The sequence below is a fragment of the Gavialis gangeticus genome, unplaced genomic scaffold (assembly GCF_001723915.1).
Source record: "Gavialis gangeticus isolate Ggan-Ray unplaced genomic scaffold, GavGan_comp1, whole genome shotgun sequence".
Taxonomy (NCBI): domain Eukaryota; kingdom Metazoa; phylum Chordata; order Crocodylia; family Gavialidae; genus Gavialis; species Gavialis gangeticus.
Window position 1 is genome coordinate 29,445,500 of NW_017728998.1, and position 15,871 is coordinate 29,461,370.

The 15,871-nt window shown below is 42.4% G+C and overlaps 1 protein-coding gene across 1 annotated transcript in view; it reads left to right on the top strand.

Annotated features, from left to right (window-relative positions):
- LONP2 (lon peptidase 2, peroxisomal) overlaps positions 1-15,871 on the top strand; it is a 109,180-nt gene that overhangs the window by 38,055 nt on the left and 55,254 nt on the right. The window contains exon 8 of the mRNA XM_019505666.1: positions 8,848-8,989. Coding sequence (XP_019361211.1) covers positions 8,848-8,989 — 142 coding nt within the window. The remainder of the gene's footprint in view (positions 1-8,847; positions 8,990-15,871) is intronic.

Consider the following 15,871-nt stretch of genomic DNA (forward strand, 5'->3'; position numbering starts at 1 on the left):
CTCCTCCCCCCCTCAGGCCCAGGCCTGCTCCTTCTGTCCCCCTGCCACTGCCTGGTCATCCTGGGACCGCTGCTGCCTCCCTGCCATGCCAGTCCGGCTCCTCCCCTCCCCTCCCCTCCCCCTGCCACTGCAGCAGGGATGGGGGGAGCAGGCCTGGATCCCAAGCAGCAGGAGGGAAGCAGGGAGTGGGCCCAGACGGGGCGGGGTGGGGCATGGGGCTCCATACCTGCTTGCTTCCTCCCCTCCATCATTCTTGTTGGGCAGTTGGCTAGTCTAACTATAAATATTTTTAAAATAGACTGATTGAAAAATGTTTGGCTAGCAATATTCTACACGATGGAAGAAGGAAGTACTTCTAATGTAACTCAACACCAAGCTAAGAAATAAATAGCTGAAGACCAAAAAATGTGTATATACTAGTCATCCATTTAGTTAATAGCTGAATCTAAATGTCCTTCCTTACCAGCATTTCAGGGTCATTTGTGTAATGTTAAGACAGGTGTCTAGGGAATGCATACACACAATAGGATGGGTTAATGTGATACTGGTAAATCTGCTTTGAAATTTCCCTGCTTTTGTTGAATACACAACTGTTTTTGTAAGTGTCAGATTTACATATCAATTTAGTAAAAAACCTTACTTTTCTGCAGATATGTCCACTATATTTTCCAGGCATACATGATTAGCTTCCATAAAGACCTTCAACTGGATTGGCCCTGATTCTGCATTTTAACCTGCCTTTGTATCCATGTGGTACTTTCACTGGGGCTGTAGGTAGGTGAAAGGCTCAATCCATGATTCTCCCATTGCAGGATCAGGGCTGGAATAAAATTGTACTATATAACTTTTCATGTAAACTGTATACCGGTATGTTTTGCTTAGCAAAAGGAACATACCTGTAGAGTTGTTTAATGAGTAGCATCAGATAAATTTAAAGGTAACGAAACAAGAGAAAAGAGATACAGGAGTAGCTGAAGAGAGATGTGTGCTGCTTTGTAGAAAATAGTATGTAGGCTGGTGCCTAAGCTGAAAGACGCACAAGACTGAAATTACTTGTATGCGTCATTCTTAATGCATCTGGCCAGTGTTTTATCTATTGGCCTCTAACCATGCTGAAATCATTAAAGAAAGTTTTGTTAACATGACAGCAACATGTCTATGTATCTTTAGTACTTTTAAAAGATCCATTTTTTAAAATCACTTTTGTTTTTGTTCTTTAAAAAAATATAAACTATCAATCACTGTTTTGGGCTACTGATTGTTTGCAGGAGGAAGGGTGTATACTGAATTGATTTAGCAGCAAAAAAAAGTAGTTACAGCACATCAGAAGTGTTCAGACATCAGAAGTGTTCTGGTGAGCATGCAGTTCCATGTGATGCACAAATGTGGCAGTATGGAAACACCTAGTTTTTACCATTTAAGCACAGATCACATGCTTGCAGCTGGAATCCATGTGAATCCTTTTTTCATTATCCTATGAGTAGCTGCTACTGTTCTGTAGTCTCAAAATGAAGTCAGCATTGCTGTACAAAAACAACCGCTTTATCAGACATCTTCCAGCTGTCCTTACCTGTCATCACTCATATACTCCATATGTAAAGATTTACATCAAACGTGAAAGCAGAAAACTTCTCTCTTGAACAGGGAAAATGAAGACCTACTAGAAACTTAAAAAATGTTATTTTTTTTAAGTTGTTTCTGCACTGTTTGCTTTGTTTTATGTCTGGGTTGCATAGCTTTACATTCTTGGTTTATATTTCTTTGAAACAAGAACAGAGTCTTGTTTTAGTCGTGCTGATGCAAGCAAGATCAGCAACCAACTCATTATTTTAATTACCTGTCATGCACGTAGTCTAACTGACATTGCATCACCCCTTATTCGTGAGCAATATACTTCTGGTCAGGTGTACATTTAGGCTAAGCAGAGCTGGTCAAAAAGCTGAGGTGAATTGATTCAATTTAGGCAGCTTCTTTTGAGCTGCCTAGATTGAACCAATAACCAACTGAACTAACTGCCACAGGAGGGAGGAGTTGTCCTTTGGGCCAGGTGTCTGCTCATGCAGTCTAACAAGGGGGCACTGGGGAGCCCCTGCCCTGGGGAGGTTCCCCCCCACCCCAGCTCAGGGCAGCCCCAGGGAGCTGAGGGGAATTCCTCCCTTCCTGAACCCCACAGCTGCTTGCCTCAGTCCTTTGAGTTTCAGGGATAGCCTGGGACAGCCTCAGGGAGTAGAGGGAAATTCTTCCAGTCTCCTGTGACTGGGGGCTCTCTGGTGCCCATACCCCCAGGGCCTTGGGAATGCCTTCCACCGCCATCCTGTGGCAAGCAGTTGTGCAGGGGAGGGAGAGGTGGGGATCCCCCCCCCACTCCCTGGACTGCCAGGAGCCAAGAAACCCCCACCACAGGGGCTTTCCCTCTCCCCTGTGTGCTGTGGAGACCCTGGCTAGAGGGGTCTGGGGGTCTGTTCCCCTGCCCCCTCCCCCCCACTCCCTACAGGCTGATGGACATAGGCAAGAAATGGGCTAGGGAGCAGAGGGGAGGGGCAGTCCCTGCTCCACTGGAGCAGACAGCATAGTCCAGAGCTGCAAAGCATCCTGGGACGCTGGGGGATTGTGAATTAACTTGAACTAAGAAGGGATCTGGGATAGATGTTCCATAAACTGGTTTGACCTAAATCAGTTAAATCTGATACTACATCCAGCCAGGTTTATCTTAAATTGGTTTTGGCCATTTTGAAAGTGATTTATTTACACTGAACTTCTGTTCTGTTACAGGTTTAAACCAGTTTCTGATCACTTAAAGCAGTTTACATGTAACTTCTGTCCCTGGCCTTGTAATCTTCTGCTGGCATATTCTATTTTGGTCCAGTGCATGAAGAGGCGTGATCACTGACCTATGTAGATATGCAGACAGAAGCCCTTAGTATAGAATTAGAAAAGCTGAAGTTTTGCTGATATAGCTCATTTGACTTGTGGCGTGGGGCTTATTGATAATGGTACATACTGCAGTTTTTTTCAGTATAGATTCATCCATACTAGGACCTCTCCTGGTACTATATACTAGTATTCCTATGCCAGACATCCCATGTCTGTAGCATGGACATGGCTTTTGTTTCTGGAAACTGGAATAGGTGGTGTTTCATATGCACTAAACTAACATCTTAATTTTTCCAAGGAAATTGAATTTTTTGTGAAAGTTGCTTATGCAAAAATTAACCCTCTTATTCTTTGATCTATTTGTTTTCTTCACTTAACTGTCTTGTGTGTTAATCCAAACGTTGAACTGAACAATTTCTAATAGCTAAGCCCTGTGTGTCGGTACCTTCTCTGAGTCACAGCTGGGGCTGCTGACATGGAGCAAACCTCACCCACTCACTCTTATTCTGTCTGCCACTAAGCACATGAGAGACAGAGCGGGGCCGAATGCATACTCAGGACAGCACTAAGGCAGCTATGTTGCCTCATTCCTGGGAATTGTCATATGTTAAATTGGAGCAGTTGGGCAGGGTTTGCTTCACAGGGGCAATGCAAGGTACAGCCCAGGGGTGACATAGACAAGCCCCCCATTCTTAGTGATTTCAGTTGTCGTCAGTATCTGTTTTCATCTAAGAGTTTTATATATAGCTCTTACACATTAAAAAAATTTCCCACCTGGAAATTATAGGAAGTATGCTTTGAAGCATTTGCAGATTCAGTTAAATATATCTCACTACTGAACTGCAAAATTGTTTTGTAAGCTGTCTAAAATCTAAACCATCTTTCAACTCAGATGTATTTTGACATGCATGCTGTAAGTACGTCATATAGTAAAAGATCCCCCTTATAATCTTCACTCAGTTATATTGTGCACCACTGGGGCAGGCATTTTTGGCAAAACACTGTTATACTCTTCCCCCCCACCCCAATAATACTGTATCATCTTGGGCAGAGTGGGTGAAATTAAAACAAATTTTGCAAGCAGCTGTGTGTGTCTGATTAAACCTGATTAAACTTTTCACAGTAGTCTGCCACAAACCTTAAAAATAAAAATACATCTCTATCCAGCAGTCTACTAAATCTGTTCTGGTAACATGTTTATATCTTTGTTACTACTTTAAATCTTAAGTTGCCTGCAAAACTTACTGTTTCCTTTTGTAATAGTTAAATCTTCTACTGAACCATATACCTGAATGGGAGCAATCCTGTTGGTAAGAGCACTTTAATACATTTACTGTCTTCAAAACCATATGTAGAAGACTTTCAAGAGTAGAATGATGCTTTGCTTTGAATGGTAATATCATGTTCCTTAAAGTTGCTCTATATTTGGTGCTGTAGACATGAATAAATACTTAGCAGGATAGAGAACACATACGAGGATAATGAGACCAGCATTTGTCAATAATAAATCTTACATAGTAAGTTTTTTGGTCTTAAGGATTTTTTTTAACCAGACATATTTGTAAATAAATCCTTTAGTTTCAGACATTCTGAGGAATATGTTCTAAGGTTTATTATTATTTATTGTACTAGTGAGAGATCCCCAGGAACTGTAAGTGCATTTTAAACAGCAAGGTACATGTTCTGTTTCCAGGTTTTGAAAGAGTGTGTCAGAGAAACAAGATCACAAAGTGGCGTGTGTAATGTGTGGATAGAGCCCCCAATTTCCCCTCCTACCAATGTCAATTAGGAATTAAGCTCTGCAGTTCAGGATTTGCACTAATATAAAAGTGCTGAGTCAGGGAAGATTCAGGCCTGTCATCGTATTTCAGAGATGCAAGTTTCAGAGGAGATTTAACCATGAGCCATATCTTCTACACACTGTGCTAGGGAGCACTGCGCTGAAAGCATGCCCCTTTTGCTTGTTCCTGTTCTGTGTGCACTGCATATGGAAAACATGTTGCCATGGTTGGACTGGTAGTGGGTGTGCCCTGTGTCTGTGTCAACACTTACTATGTGGTATTCTTCTGCCATGAGGCATGCGTAGAAGCAGGAAGAACTGGACATGTTTTCACCGTGGATGGTGCTAGAGCAGTGGTGCTTAACTGTTTGGCCCCACAAACTGGGTGAGTGGTATGGAGCCAGTCTATGGGGGTGGGACACAGGGTTGGGTCCTGTGCAGCCTGAATTGAGCCCTGAGCTACTTGGATCTTGCCCTGTGCCACTCCAACACTGCATCCCAATCTAGAACACAGTGGCATGCTGTCCAGCCTGCAGGGCTCCTTATGGACATTTGGCAGCAGGGGAGTGACAATTAATGCTGCCTCCACTCCCTCACCATCACATTTTCAGATCTGTGGGGAGCCCTGTGGGCCAGAAGACGCAACTCCATTGGCCAGAACTGGTCCATGGGCTGGGGGTTGAGCACCTTTATACTAGGGAGAACTGTCCTTGTGTAGACACACTCTACAACGGGTTGTCAACTGGGGGTACATGTACCCCCAGGAGTACTTTGAAAGGGGCTAGGAGGGGCGGGTAGGGATGGAGTGCCACCATCCAGCACCCCGCGCTGCCGCCTACCAGGAGTGGGGGATAGAGGGAGGACAAGAGTGGTGACTCCCCACTGTGGGCTGCACAGGGGCTGGTTGGATGTGGGAGGGAGCTCACATGAGGCGGCCTTTGCCACCATCCACCACCCCACGCTGCTGCGACGTGCAAGCCCCACCCTGCTCTGCGTCCAGCTACCACCACTCCTGCAAAAGTGTACCCAGAAGACCATCATGAAAAACATGTAGACCAACTAGCAAAGGTTAAAGGTTTTATCCTACAAACAATCATGTATGTGAGCAACTTGACTACATTAGTTTTCCTTAAGACTGTTTATATGAGCAAAGTTACATATGTAAATAATTTGTAGCACAAACCTTTGAAAGGCTTGTTTGGCCATATGGTACATATATGGCAAAGAACTTACCCAGGTATGAGGTTTTTGCGAGTTATATCTATAAAAGATAAGGGCATCTATTTCATATTTGCAATTAAAAAAGTACTGTTGAGCTGTTTATCTTTCTGCAATACCACGTTTAGTTTCTGTAATGCCTTTGTTCTCTATCTTTCTGTATTAACATCTTGCACAGCTAGTATGACCTGTCAGCCTTCTAGGTCTCATGTCTGTCAAGTCAATACAGTAAAAAAACCAGCTTGGGTAGTCCAGTTGTAATGATGGCAGTTTGTGGCACAGAAGTATAGACTATCTACTTTTCTCTATGGAAAGCTAATAATGCATGCAAAGAGTAAATTGATATCCATGTATCTGTTAAATTTAGGCTGTAAATTTAAGCAGTCTTTCACGTTAACTGATCAAATTATGTAAATAAATGCAAGTATGTTTTAAGTTGGAATTTAATACACTGATTAGAAACAGCTGTGTTGAAGTTAATGAACTAATTCAGCATGCTTAAAGATTGTTAAAAAAGTAGTGGTGAAGAAAGGAGTAGTTGTGAAATACAGGTTATAAAACTTAATGGGACACCTATCCAACCATTCAGCATTTAGACCTTGGTCCTGTGGGACTTCTGCATGTGTTTGAGTGCCCTGCTGATTTGAGACTTAGGTACCAGCATTTGTTGTACACAAACTTAGTTTGTAGCCACTTTAAAAGGGAAGGGAGAGTTGTCACCTAGGAGCTCACAGCTGCTGTTATACTGTAACTGCTGCGTCTGAGTGATCCTGTAATACAAATGAACTGAATGTACCTCATTTTGATGCTGGATGAAGCAAAGTTGAAATTGAAACAGTTTTGCTGCATTTGCATTGCCACAGGCTCACCTATACCTAAAAGTTTTGAGCAGTAACAGGATCCTACATCCCCTGAATAGCTCATGAGGCCCATGTTATCCATTTTACCCTTTCTGAGCTCTAGACCTACTTAAGGAGAGACAGAAGCAAGTCCCCTGTGCAACTACCAGAGTTTTCATTCAAAGTCTTGGGTTTATAGACTGATGAACTGATACAAAATATTTTCATTATGGTTTTTGCTTAAGGTCATTTCTTTTTGCCTGTTTTCTTCTGTTGTCTCTTCAGGACGCGCACTTCCTGGGACTCGTAAAGCAGCACTTGTTAAGATGGTGATAAAGCTGAGTTATCATAAGTATTTATAGATGCTTCCATGTTAATCTTTTTTTACCACAGCCTTTGGGTCTTGACGAACTGTAATCTCAGTCTATGCAGTTCTCTCTTTCTTCCAAGATTAAAGAGCCTGAATATATGCAGCAGATACTGAGCCTACAGAATAGCAGTTAACCTGTTATAACATTTATAACCTTGCACATGCCTTAAGTAATTATAGAATCATATTTTCTCCTTCCGATAATTATAATATAGACTCTAACAATCTCATAGGATGTGGTGCTAGTTGCTCTTTGGTTCAAAGAATTCCAGTTGCTGTCAGTAGCTTTAAAACTATTCCCATGGTTTTTAAGATGCATCTCTCCAAAGGTCATCCTGTTTATTCTGGCCAGCGTAATGCAGATCATGTGACAAGGCATTTAGGCCTGTTCTGCATATCTATTTTGTGGGGGTCATGAGAGAGCTACTTCAGTTCAGCACATCATGTATCAGTTTCTTCTAAGCCATCAGCATTTTCTCCTTTTTACCTTCAATATTGAATCTGCCTATAGAACAAGTAGAAAGGCTGATAAATTCAGAAGCAGGATGTGTGTGCATGTATATAGATCATAATTCCCTTAGCTGCACTATAAAAAAAATACTTGCGTTCCTAAATAGAAAGGGGTTTTTTCATTCCATGTACGCTATTCTAATTTAATTTAACTTTTTGTAATGTTTTATAACATCTGACCAGAAATTAATGGAAATTCTTTTGACTTGATGCCAGTTTAAGGATGTAGCCACCTGCATTAGGCATCACAATGTACATGTAGAATGCTGCCCTCACTTCATTACTGGACTGTATCACATGCTCTTGTTTTTGTCAGTGTAACAGTGTACATTATTCTTTAGGTCCTTAAACCTTAAAGAATGATACAAAGTTCTGAAATCTGTTTCTTAGGCCTCTGACAGATGTTACACTTAAGATGTGATTAACTGGTTAATCATGTCTTTAGTGACGTGGTCACGAGTTCAGTCAATTAATGGCATGATAAAATGAGGAATGAACAACAACATTATTACTCAAAATATGTGACTTTGTGACTGGTTTCCTATCAGACCTTTAATTCAGCATGTGGCCAGTGCCCAGCCTGTGGAGCATAGGGGAGCCTTTCAAGACTGGGCTCCAGGGGCTGGGAGTCCCCTCAGCTGATCAGGGCTTCTAGCTGGAGACTGCACTCTGCAGCTGGTAGCCCTAGTCAGCAGACTGGAGTTCCCAGCTAGGGGAGTATATGGCACCCTGGGAGTGTAGCTAATTACTGAGGTCAGGCTCCCCCAGCACCAGCAATATGGTTCAGTTGTATCTGATGTGGGATCCCACAGTCATGCCTCCTGCCATGCATGTGGCATGACAGGAAGCTTAATTATTGGGATCCCACATCAGATCCCATTGCACCTTTACTTTAACATCTGTCAGGGGCCTCATTGTCGAACAGAAGGCGGAGGGAAGGGGGACATCCTTACAACTGCATGTAATGGTTATACCCTGTGAATTTTAGGCATGCGTTCTCGACCTGGACCAAATGTTTCAGTGAGGGGCTGGAACCTCATCTTTTATTAGCTACAATAAGTTACATATATTAAGCAGTGAAAGCATGAATTTTTTTTTTTTTTTTTTTTTTTTTTTCCCCATTAGTTGAAGCAGTTGGGTTTTATACAAGTTTGCTATAAGGCAGTTTATTCTTATGTTTGCTTCTTTGATCTTTAGTTTTTACTGTTCCCCCTTCCCTTTCACGCTCCAGACTCTTTTCCATTTGTTTCTCATAGGCGTACCTATGTTGGCAGTATGCCTGGCCGAATAATCAATGGCTTGAAGACTGTTGGGGTTAACAATCCAGTGTTCCTGTTAGATGAGGTTGATAAACTGGGAAAGAGTCTGCAAGGAGATCCTGCAGCTGCTTTGCTTGAGGTGAGATATAAAACAATCCTCCTTTCATTGAGTCGCAGTCTGTCACTTCTAAGAATTGTTTCATTTTGGATTATCAGGGTTTAAATACTGTTCTCAAGAAGAAAGAGGGTAGGTTTGGAGAAGGGATAGGGAGAATTTTATTGAATGAAAAAGCAGCTGAAATGGCTTCTGCATTGCTAATCTGTGATGATAGCTGGACTTTTCAGTGTCTTGTGTACAGTGCAAACTCTACCTGCTGGGTACGGAATAGATTTTTTTGTTATCAGTGATCTGTGCTTAAATGTTAGTCCTTCTGTAGATTTCAGCATATAGAAACAAATGTTATTTTTAACATAAGGTATTAAACTTTGCAGAAGAGTCCATTTTAATTTAATTATAGCTAAGAAGGAAGTCTGGTAAATATACAAGTACTGTATATTAGATCATACAAGTCTTTGAATGGAAAGATTTTTTTATTAATGTAGTGTTAGTTGAAGTGGAAGAACTTGTATGCATTACGCAATAAATAGCTGGATTTTTCTTGGGTGTTTTTCTGAGAACTATTTATGCGATTTGTAAGGGTTTTGTGGGTACAGGCTAATTCCATTACAAGGTAAGTGGCCCTGGACAAGAAGGGTAGCATAAGCTAGTGAACACCTACTTGGATACAAATGCTTCTATATTTACATTTCTGGTTTGAAGACTGTGAATAGTTTTTGTACACTAGTTGGCATTTTCCATATACTACAGAAATTATGCCATTTCAAGGCGATTTGTAGCTGTCTGCTATAAATTGCTGTTGTGCCATTTGAGATTGAACTACCAGTAGTTGAATTGTTCCCTAACTTCTGAAATCAAGTTCTCTGTTTTTTGTTGTGTTGTTGAATGATCTTGTGTACTAATTATTTCTGTTTCAGTGTCTGTTCTACCCTATTATTTACTCAGATGATAGTTAGATGTTGAATCTAATGTGCACCTTTTGACTTTTTAAAAAATGAATAGTGAAAATCTGTTTCTCAGCTGCATTCTCCATGAAAACCCATTATGGAAATTCTTATATCCTTAAGTTTGTGTTCACTACCCCATCTTTAACTTGTTTCCTAGTGATCTTGCTTTTCTTCGTTTCTTTCCAAAGTGACATAAGCCACATCAGCATCTATGAATGGCATTGTCACACTTATAACACACTTATGGGGGTAAAGTCTGTATACTGCTTAAATAACTGGAGATTGATGTTCTGTCTTAAAAGAAAACTCATGCCTGAGGGTGTCTGTAGACATGCTGGGAGTCTACTCTGATGTGCTGTAATTGCAGCGTGTCTGAGCAGACGTGATTCTTCAATGAATCAAGTCTGCTGGAGCATGCTAATTAGCATGCTGCAGCCAACCTCTGCATCTTGTGTATCAGCCTCCCTGTACTTCAAAATGGCAATGGGGCCACTCTAACTAAAGTGGCAAGGAAGCTCTTTCAATGAGCTTTAGTTAAAGCATCCCCAGTGCCATTTTGAAGTGCAGGGATGCTGATACAGGAGACAGTGCTGCACTCTAATTAAAGTACACGCCTCCCTCCTACAGTAGGTGTAAAAATGTCCTGAATGTTCACCTTTTTTTCATTGTGAATGAATGACTATGGATGTCAGGAATTGAAGCATTCTGTTGTGGGTAGGTCTGTAAAAGCAGCATTTCTGGTCTTGTCCTTCTTGAGCCAGAGCTTCACACAACCCCAGTAGTGAGATATGTGCCCAGCTTTCAGTCCCTTTTTGTTCTGAGGGCTCACTTGGCCATGTCCTCTTATGTTTAAGGCTAGATTTTTCCACCTGAAGATAAGGAGTTAGGGGAACCCAGGTCCATATTCTCCAGGTTCCAGTCCCAGGACATTGTTTTAAGCAGCTAACATATACTCTTAACAATTGCTTGCTACTTCCATGGGCTTTCTTTCCTTGATTAATGAAAATTTTTTCCAGTGGTATGCTATGATAATCCCTCTTTTGTACTGTCTCATTTTATGGTTTCTTTCTGTCTCTGGGTTACGAACTTCAAGTCTATTCCTTACCTCCATCTGCTACCCCTTTTGCTTTCATGCCAGGTATTGGTAGTTGGACACTTAACCCCATTACAGGCATTCATTTAAAGGTTCATTGGGATCTTATCCACAATCCCAATAGTCGCACCTTCTGCCATGCTGTGTGCGCCCTTAACTGCAGTGCACTCCTGAGGCTGTGAGCACTAGTTTGCTCACTGGCCTGGCTACACATTTGGTTTAAGATGTAATGGGAACGAGCCACAAAGTTATGTACACAAAATATGTATTTTGTGTAACAACTTTGTGGCTTATTCCATGTTTTATTGCACCATTAATAGAATGAACGTGTGGCCAGGGGTGACTCATAAGATGTGGTTAACTGGTTAACCACATCTTAAGTGTAATGTTTGCCAGGGACCCAAGTTGCACCTGGAGAAGTAACTGATCTGATGATCAGTTTTAACCCTGTCTGACCTGTTAAGTCTGTTTACCCAGCACAGATACTTAAAAGTTCTAAAGTTTATGTTCTGTCTCCTCTAACAGAACATACAGCTTTTTTTTATCTGCTTTGGTATGTATTAGAAGGTCCATTTTGAATGATGAGTATGACTGTTATGTAGGAAATGATCAGCTAAGCAGGGCATCTATTTTTCAAACTCATTTCTATCATTTCTATGCTGGCTAGCTGCCATTGCTAACCTGAAATAGCCCCCCAAAACATCTTAATGTTTAGATGTGTTTATAATAGTGATAATCCTCAGTGGTTCTAGTGTAGAGGGTTAAATTTTAGATGAAAAGTACCCTTTTCAAAAACTTGAAGGCAAGTTAAAAATTGCTTAATATGTTTTTAGTCCTGGTGCTTCTCTGGAGTTATTACTTAAGCAAAACAGAATGTCTTCCTATTTCCAGTTACTGTTCGTCAACGAGGGAACATTTATTCTAAATTTAGATGACCTCTGCTGAAAGCTGAAGAAAATAAAAATGGATCCAAATGCTTGATAGCAAGTGTTTGTTTGTAAGCAGAGAAATCAGATTAAGTGCATAGGCAGAGTTAAACATTCATGGGACTTAATTTGGATTTTGTGCTAATAAAATTTTTGGGACAGGGAAGCCTCTTTATATACGTGAGAAAACTAGCAAGACATGTATGTTCCTAAACATTGGATTTTTGGTGGGTGGAGGGGTGGGGGTTGGCATTATCTATTTTCCAACTTTCTAATTTCTTGGGAAATGTTTAAATTTTGCATATGAAATATACATGTATTGTTAGAGTGTATTTTGTTAGCCTTGTATGTTCTAAGTACATAAGTGTAGTGTTGGCTTTTGTGGCTTTTTAGAAATGCACAAGCTGGCAAAGGAGAGTTACTAATGGGGGAAAAGATGACTGTTCATGTCTTAAAGGCAGACAGAAAAACCTCTTGAAATGTTATAAGGTGATTTTTAATTTCTCGTTTATATATAACTGAATCTTCTGTTACAGCCTCCATTACATATTAAAAATGTGGTTAAAAATCACAATTTTATTTACTTTATTTTAGAAAATAAGATGCTTGCCCATAGCTTAGCTCTAAAAAGCATTCAATGAGATTTGCTTACAGGCAAGGTTGGAGAGGAGGATTGATGTGTGTACTTAAATGAATTTTAAAGCCCAGTAAAGATTCTTTAACTAATACTGCAAATGCCTTTAGGAACTATGTTTTCAAAATCCCATGGCTCTTTTATTTTCAAAAGAATACAATGTATACTTCAGAGGTGAGGCCTACCTGGGTGCATAGTTTTATATTTCTACACAATAGCTGTATCTACACGTGTGCTTTACTGTGGACTAGACTAATTAGCAGCAAACTAAAGTGTAACTGTTTACACTTGCAAGGTATTAGGCCATAGTAAACTAATTAATGTCGGCGCAAGATAGTACTGTTGGGAACAGTACTGTCTTAATGCCGGGGTAATTTACTGCGATTAAAAGCATGTGTAGATGCTGACTGCAGGTATAATTGTACCCAGTCAACCCAGCCAGCTGGGTGCCATACTCCTGCCTGCTGCTTAGCTACACAGCTCTGTGCTTTCAACACTCTTGTGGCGCAGCCAGCCCATCTGCTGCTTGACAATGCCACTCGGAGCTCAGGGCAGACCTCTCTCACCCCCCATGTCTCCTACCAGTCCAGGCCTTCTCCACTCTGGCTCAAATTACTGCTGTCCCAGGCACATTTATAAACATTGCGCCCCAGAGTAGTTTACTCTGGCTTGAACTGCTTCAGAGTTTATTGCTTCCCATTAATTACATGTGTAGTAGGTGTACCCAGTGTATTGAAATACTTGCAGGCTTAAATGATTGTATAGGAAAAATCAAGGGCTGGAAGCTGCTTTGAAAAGCTTTAACTGTAAGCTCTAACCAATACTGCCAGTGGAAATAAGGTCTTTTTTTCTCTAGTAGTGAAATTTTTTTTGTTCCTGTACTGCAGAAATTAGTAGATACTATGGCAAAGCAGCTCTACTCCAAAAGGAATAACAGAGTAAACTTGCAATATAAAACTAATTGTTTGGTCATTGTTGATTTTTATTTGTTTAGTATGAAGAAAATCTGTAGAAATTATTTAGATCATTTTCATATAATTAAATATGCTTCCAATTCGCAACTAAAACGTGATAAGGAAGGCATGTTTACAAGTGCCAATTTAAGGTACTTTAGCAATTTTTAAGGCTCATTAAGGTCGTGGGTCTGCATGTGTGTGCCTTTATTGTGACTTTAAAAATGGCAATTTTAGGCTATTCGCGCCTAAAATTTGATAGCTGCAAAAGCATGTATCAAATTTAGGTACAAATAGCTGAAGTGCCTTAATCCGTATGTAGACACACTAAGGCATGATGATTCTGTGCATGTCAGCTGACTTGGGACTAACTTTAGGCAAATGCACATTAAGTTAGGCACTCGTAAAAGCACATTCCTGGAGTTTCGTATATAATTGTAGTACACACACCCGGAGTTTCATATATAATTGCTGATTTAATTATTGGTCAGTGCCCTTGAATGGCAGTTATTCTTTAAGGCTTCTAGCAGTAAATGAAAAGATAAATGACCAGAACAGGTGGTTGCTCAGGAGAGTAAGTAAGAAACTTCTGAATCCAATGATATAGTAGATAAACAGTAAATATTGAGAGGAAAGTTCTGTGAGTGCTAGCCTTGCTTCTAGAAATTAGATCTCGTTTTCAGTGTAATTTGAATAATCAACCTTCCCTATCAGGGGCAGTTACTTTGGCTGAAGGGCCATGTGCCCGTCTGGTCTCGATCATCCGGTCACGTGCCACTCGGGCCCGGATATTTGGTGGTGTTTGTCTGCCCATCCCCGATGTTCTGCCGAGTGGATGTCTCTCTCCAGTGTAGTCTCTCCCCAATCTCACCTGCCACAACTTCAGATCTTGTTCTAGTGATGGGTGTCTGACTACCGAGGGTCTCTTGACTATGGGATGTCTCTATGGCGATCTTCTGCGAGGCTCCACCTCCCCTCCACCTTGCCCTTACACCCTGCCTTGACAGGTTCCCGATGTCCTTTGGCTGGTTCCTCTGACTGTTGAGGCTCCGCGTACACCCACAGGGATGGTCTTATCAGCCTGATGGGCCCAACCCTCATCTACCCACAGCGCCTAACCGCTGCCTAGCCTCCCAGGAAATCGTAAACCCCTTTCAGGCTTAAGCAACACTTGGGCTCTAAACGCCTTGCGCTGCAACCCCTCCAAAAGTGGGAAACAAAAGAAAAAAATACCAACAACAAAGGAAGATAAAGATATTAAGAGAGGCTCTCTGACCCCTTGACACCTACTCTCTCGGCCTACCCACCAGCGCCAGGCCCCAGATACCCAAGGCCCCTAGCTGGCTGTAAACTGGGTCCAGGCTAGACTGCAGACTACTGCGTCCTCCTCTTTACTCTTCGCCCAGCCTGTGGGCTTGCTGGACCCGTGGTGGCCCTTCTCCGTACGCCTCCCCCACGTTCCTCGTTGAGGTGGCTCTATGCCACTGGGGCCCGTCTTCTGCAGCCCCTCGTGCTGCTTATGCCCTTTGTCCCCCACCTGGGGCACCTCCTCAAGCCCTCCAGAGTCCACAACGGTTCCACCTGGTCTGGCGTCTTGGTAGCTGCTGCTCCCTCTGGCTCTTCAGCAGTAGCCCCTGGCGTCACGCTCCGTCTGCTCTCCCCTGTTTTCAAAGCCAGGCCCTCCCTCGCTCCCTGCACTGCTGCCAGCAGTGTTGTTCCCATGGTGGGCTTCACTGCATCCTCCCGTGCTGGAAGAGGCAGCTTCCCACCTTTTTTCCCCTCATAGGGGCTCTGGGAGAAGCCTCCCTGCTGGGGTCCCTGCGGGTCTCTCCCCCACCTTCCTTGCCAGCGGCAACTTTTATATCAGCCAGCCGCAGCTGTATAAAGACGCAGCTAACAAGCCGCTCGGGTCCTACTTCCATTTCTGGCTTTTCTGTGCATCCTGCTGCAGGTAAGAAGTGTTTTGTTTCTTTTCTTTTACGTTTGTTTTCTTCTGAGGGTTCCTGACCCCAGGGTTCCCCCTGGCTCTTTGGGGTCTTCCCCTCTGTTTCTCCCCGTGACAGGCCACTTGACAAGTTTTGGTGAGCTGTCTAGGGCTGCATGGGTAGCCCCACACCTTGACAGTTGCCCTACCCCCTGGTTGCCATAACGGGACTGGAAATCCCACCTCCTAACCCCTGATTTTGCCACCAGGATGGGTGTGTATATGTGGGGAGTTGTGGGGGCAGGGTGTGGGTGTGTGAGGTTTGTGGCATGTGATGGAGGGGGTGTGGGGACGCCCACACACTCCCCCACATGGTGCGTAGCCCCTGCTGCTGGCAGCAGCGGCAGGCAGAGATGCTCAGAGTTC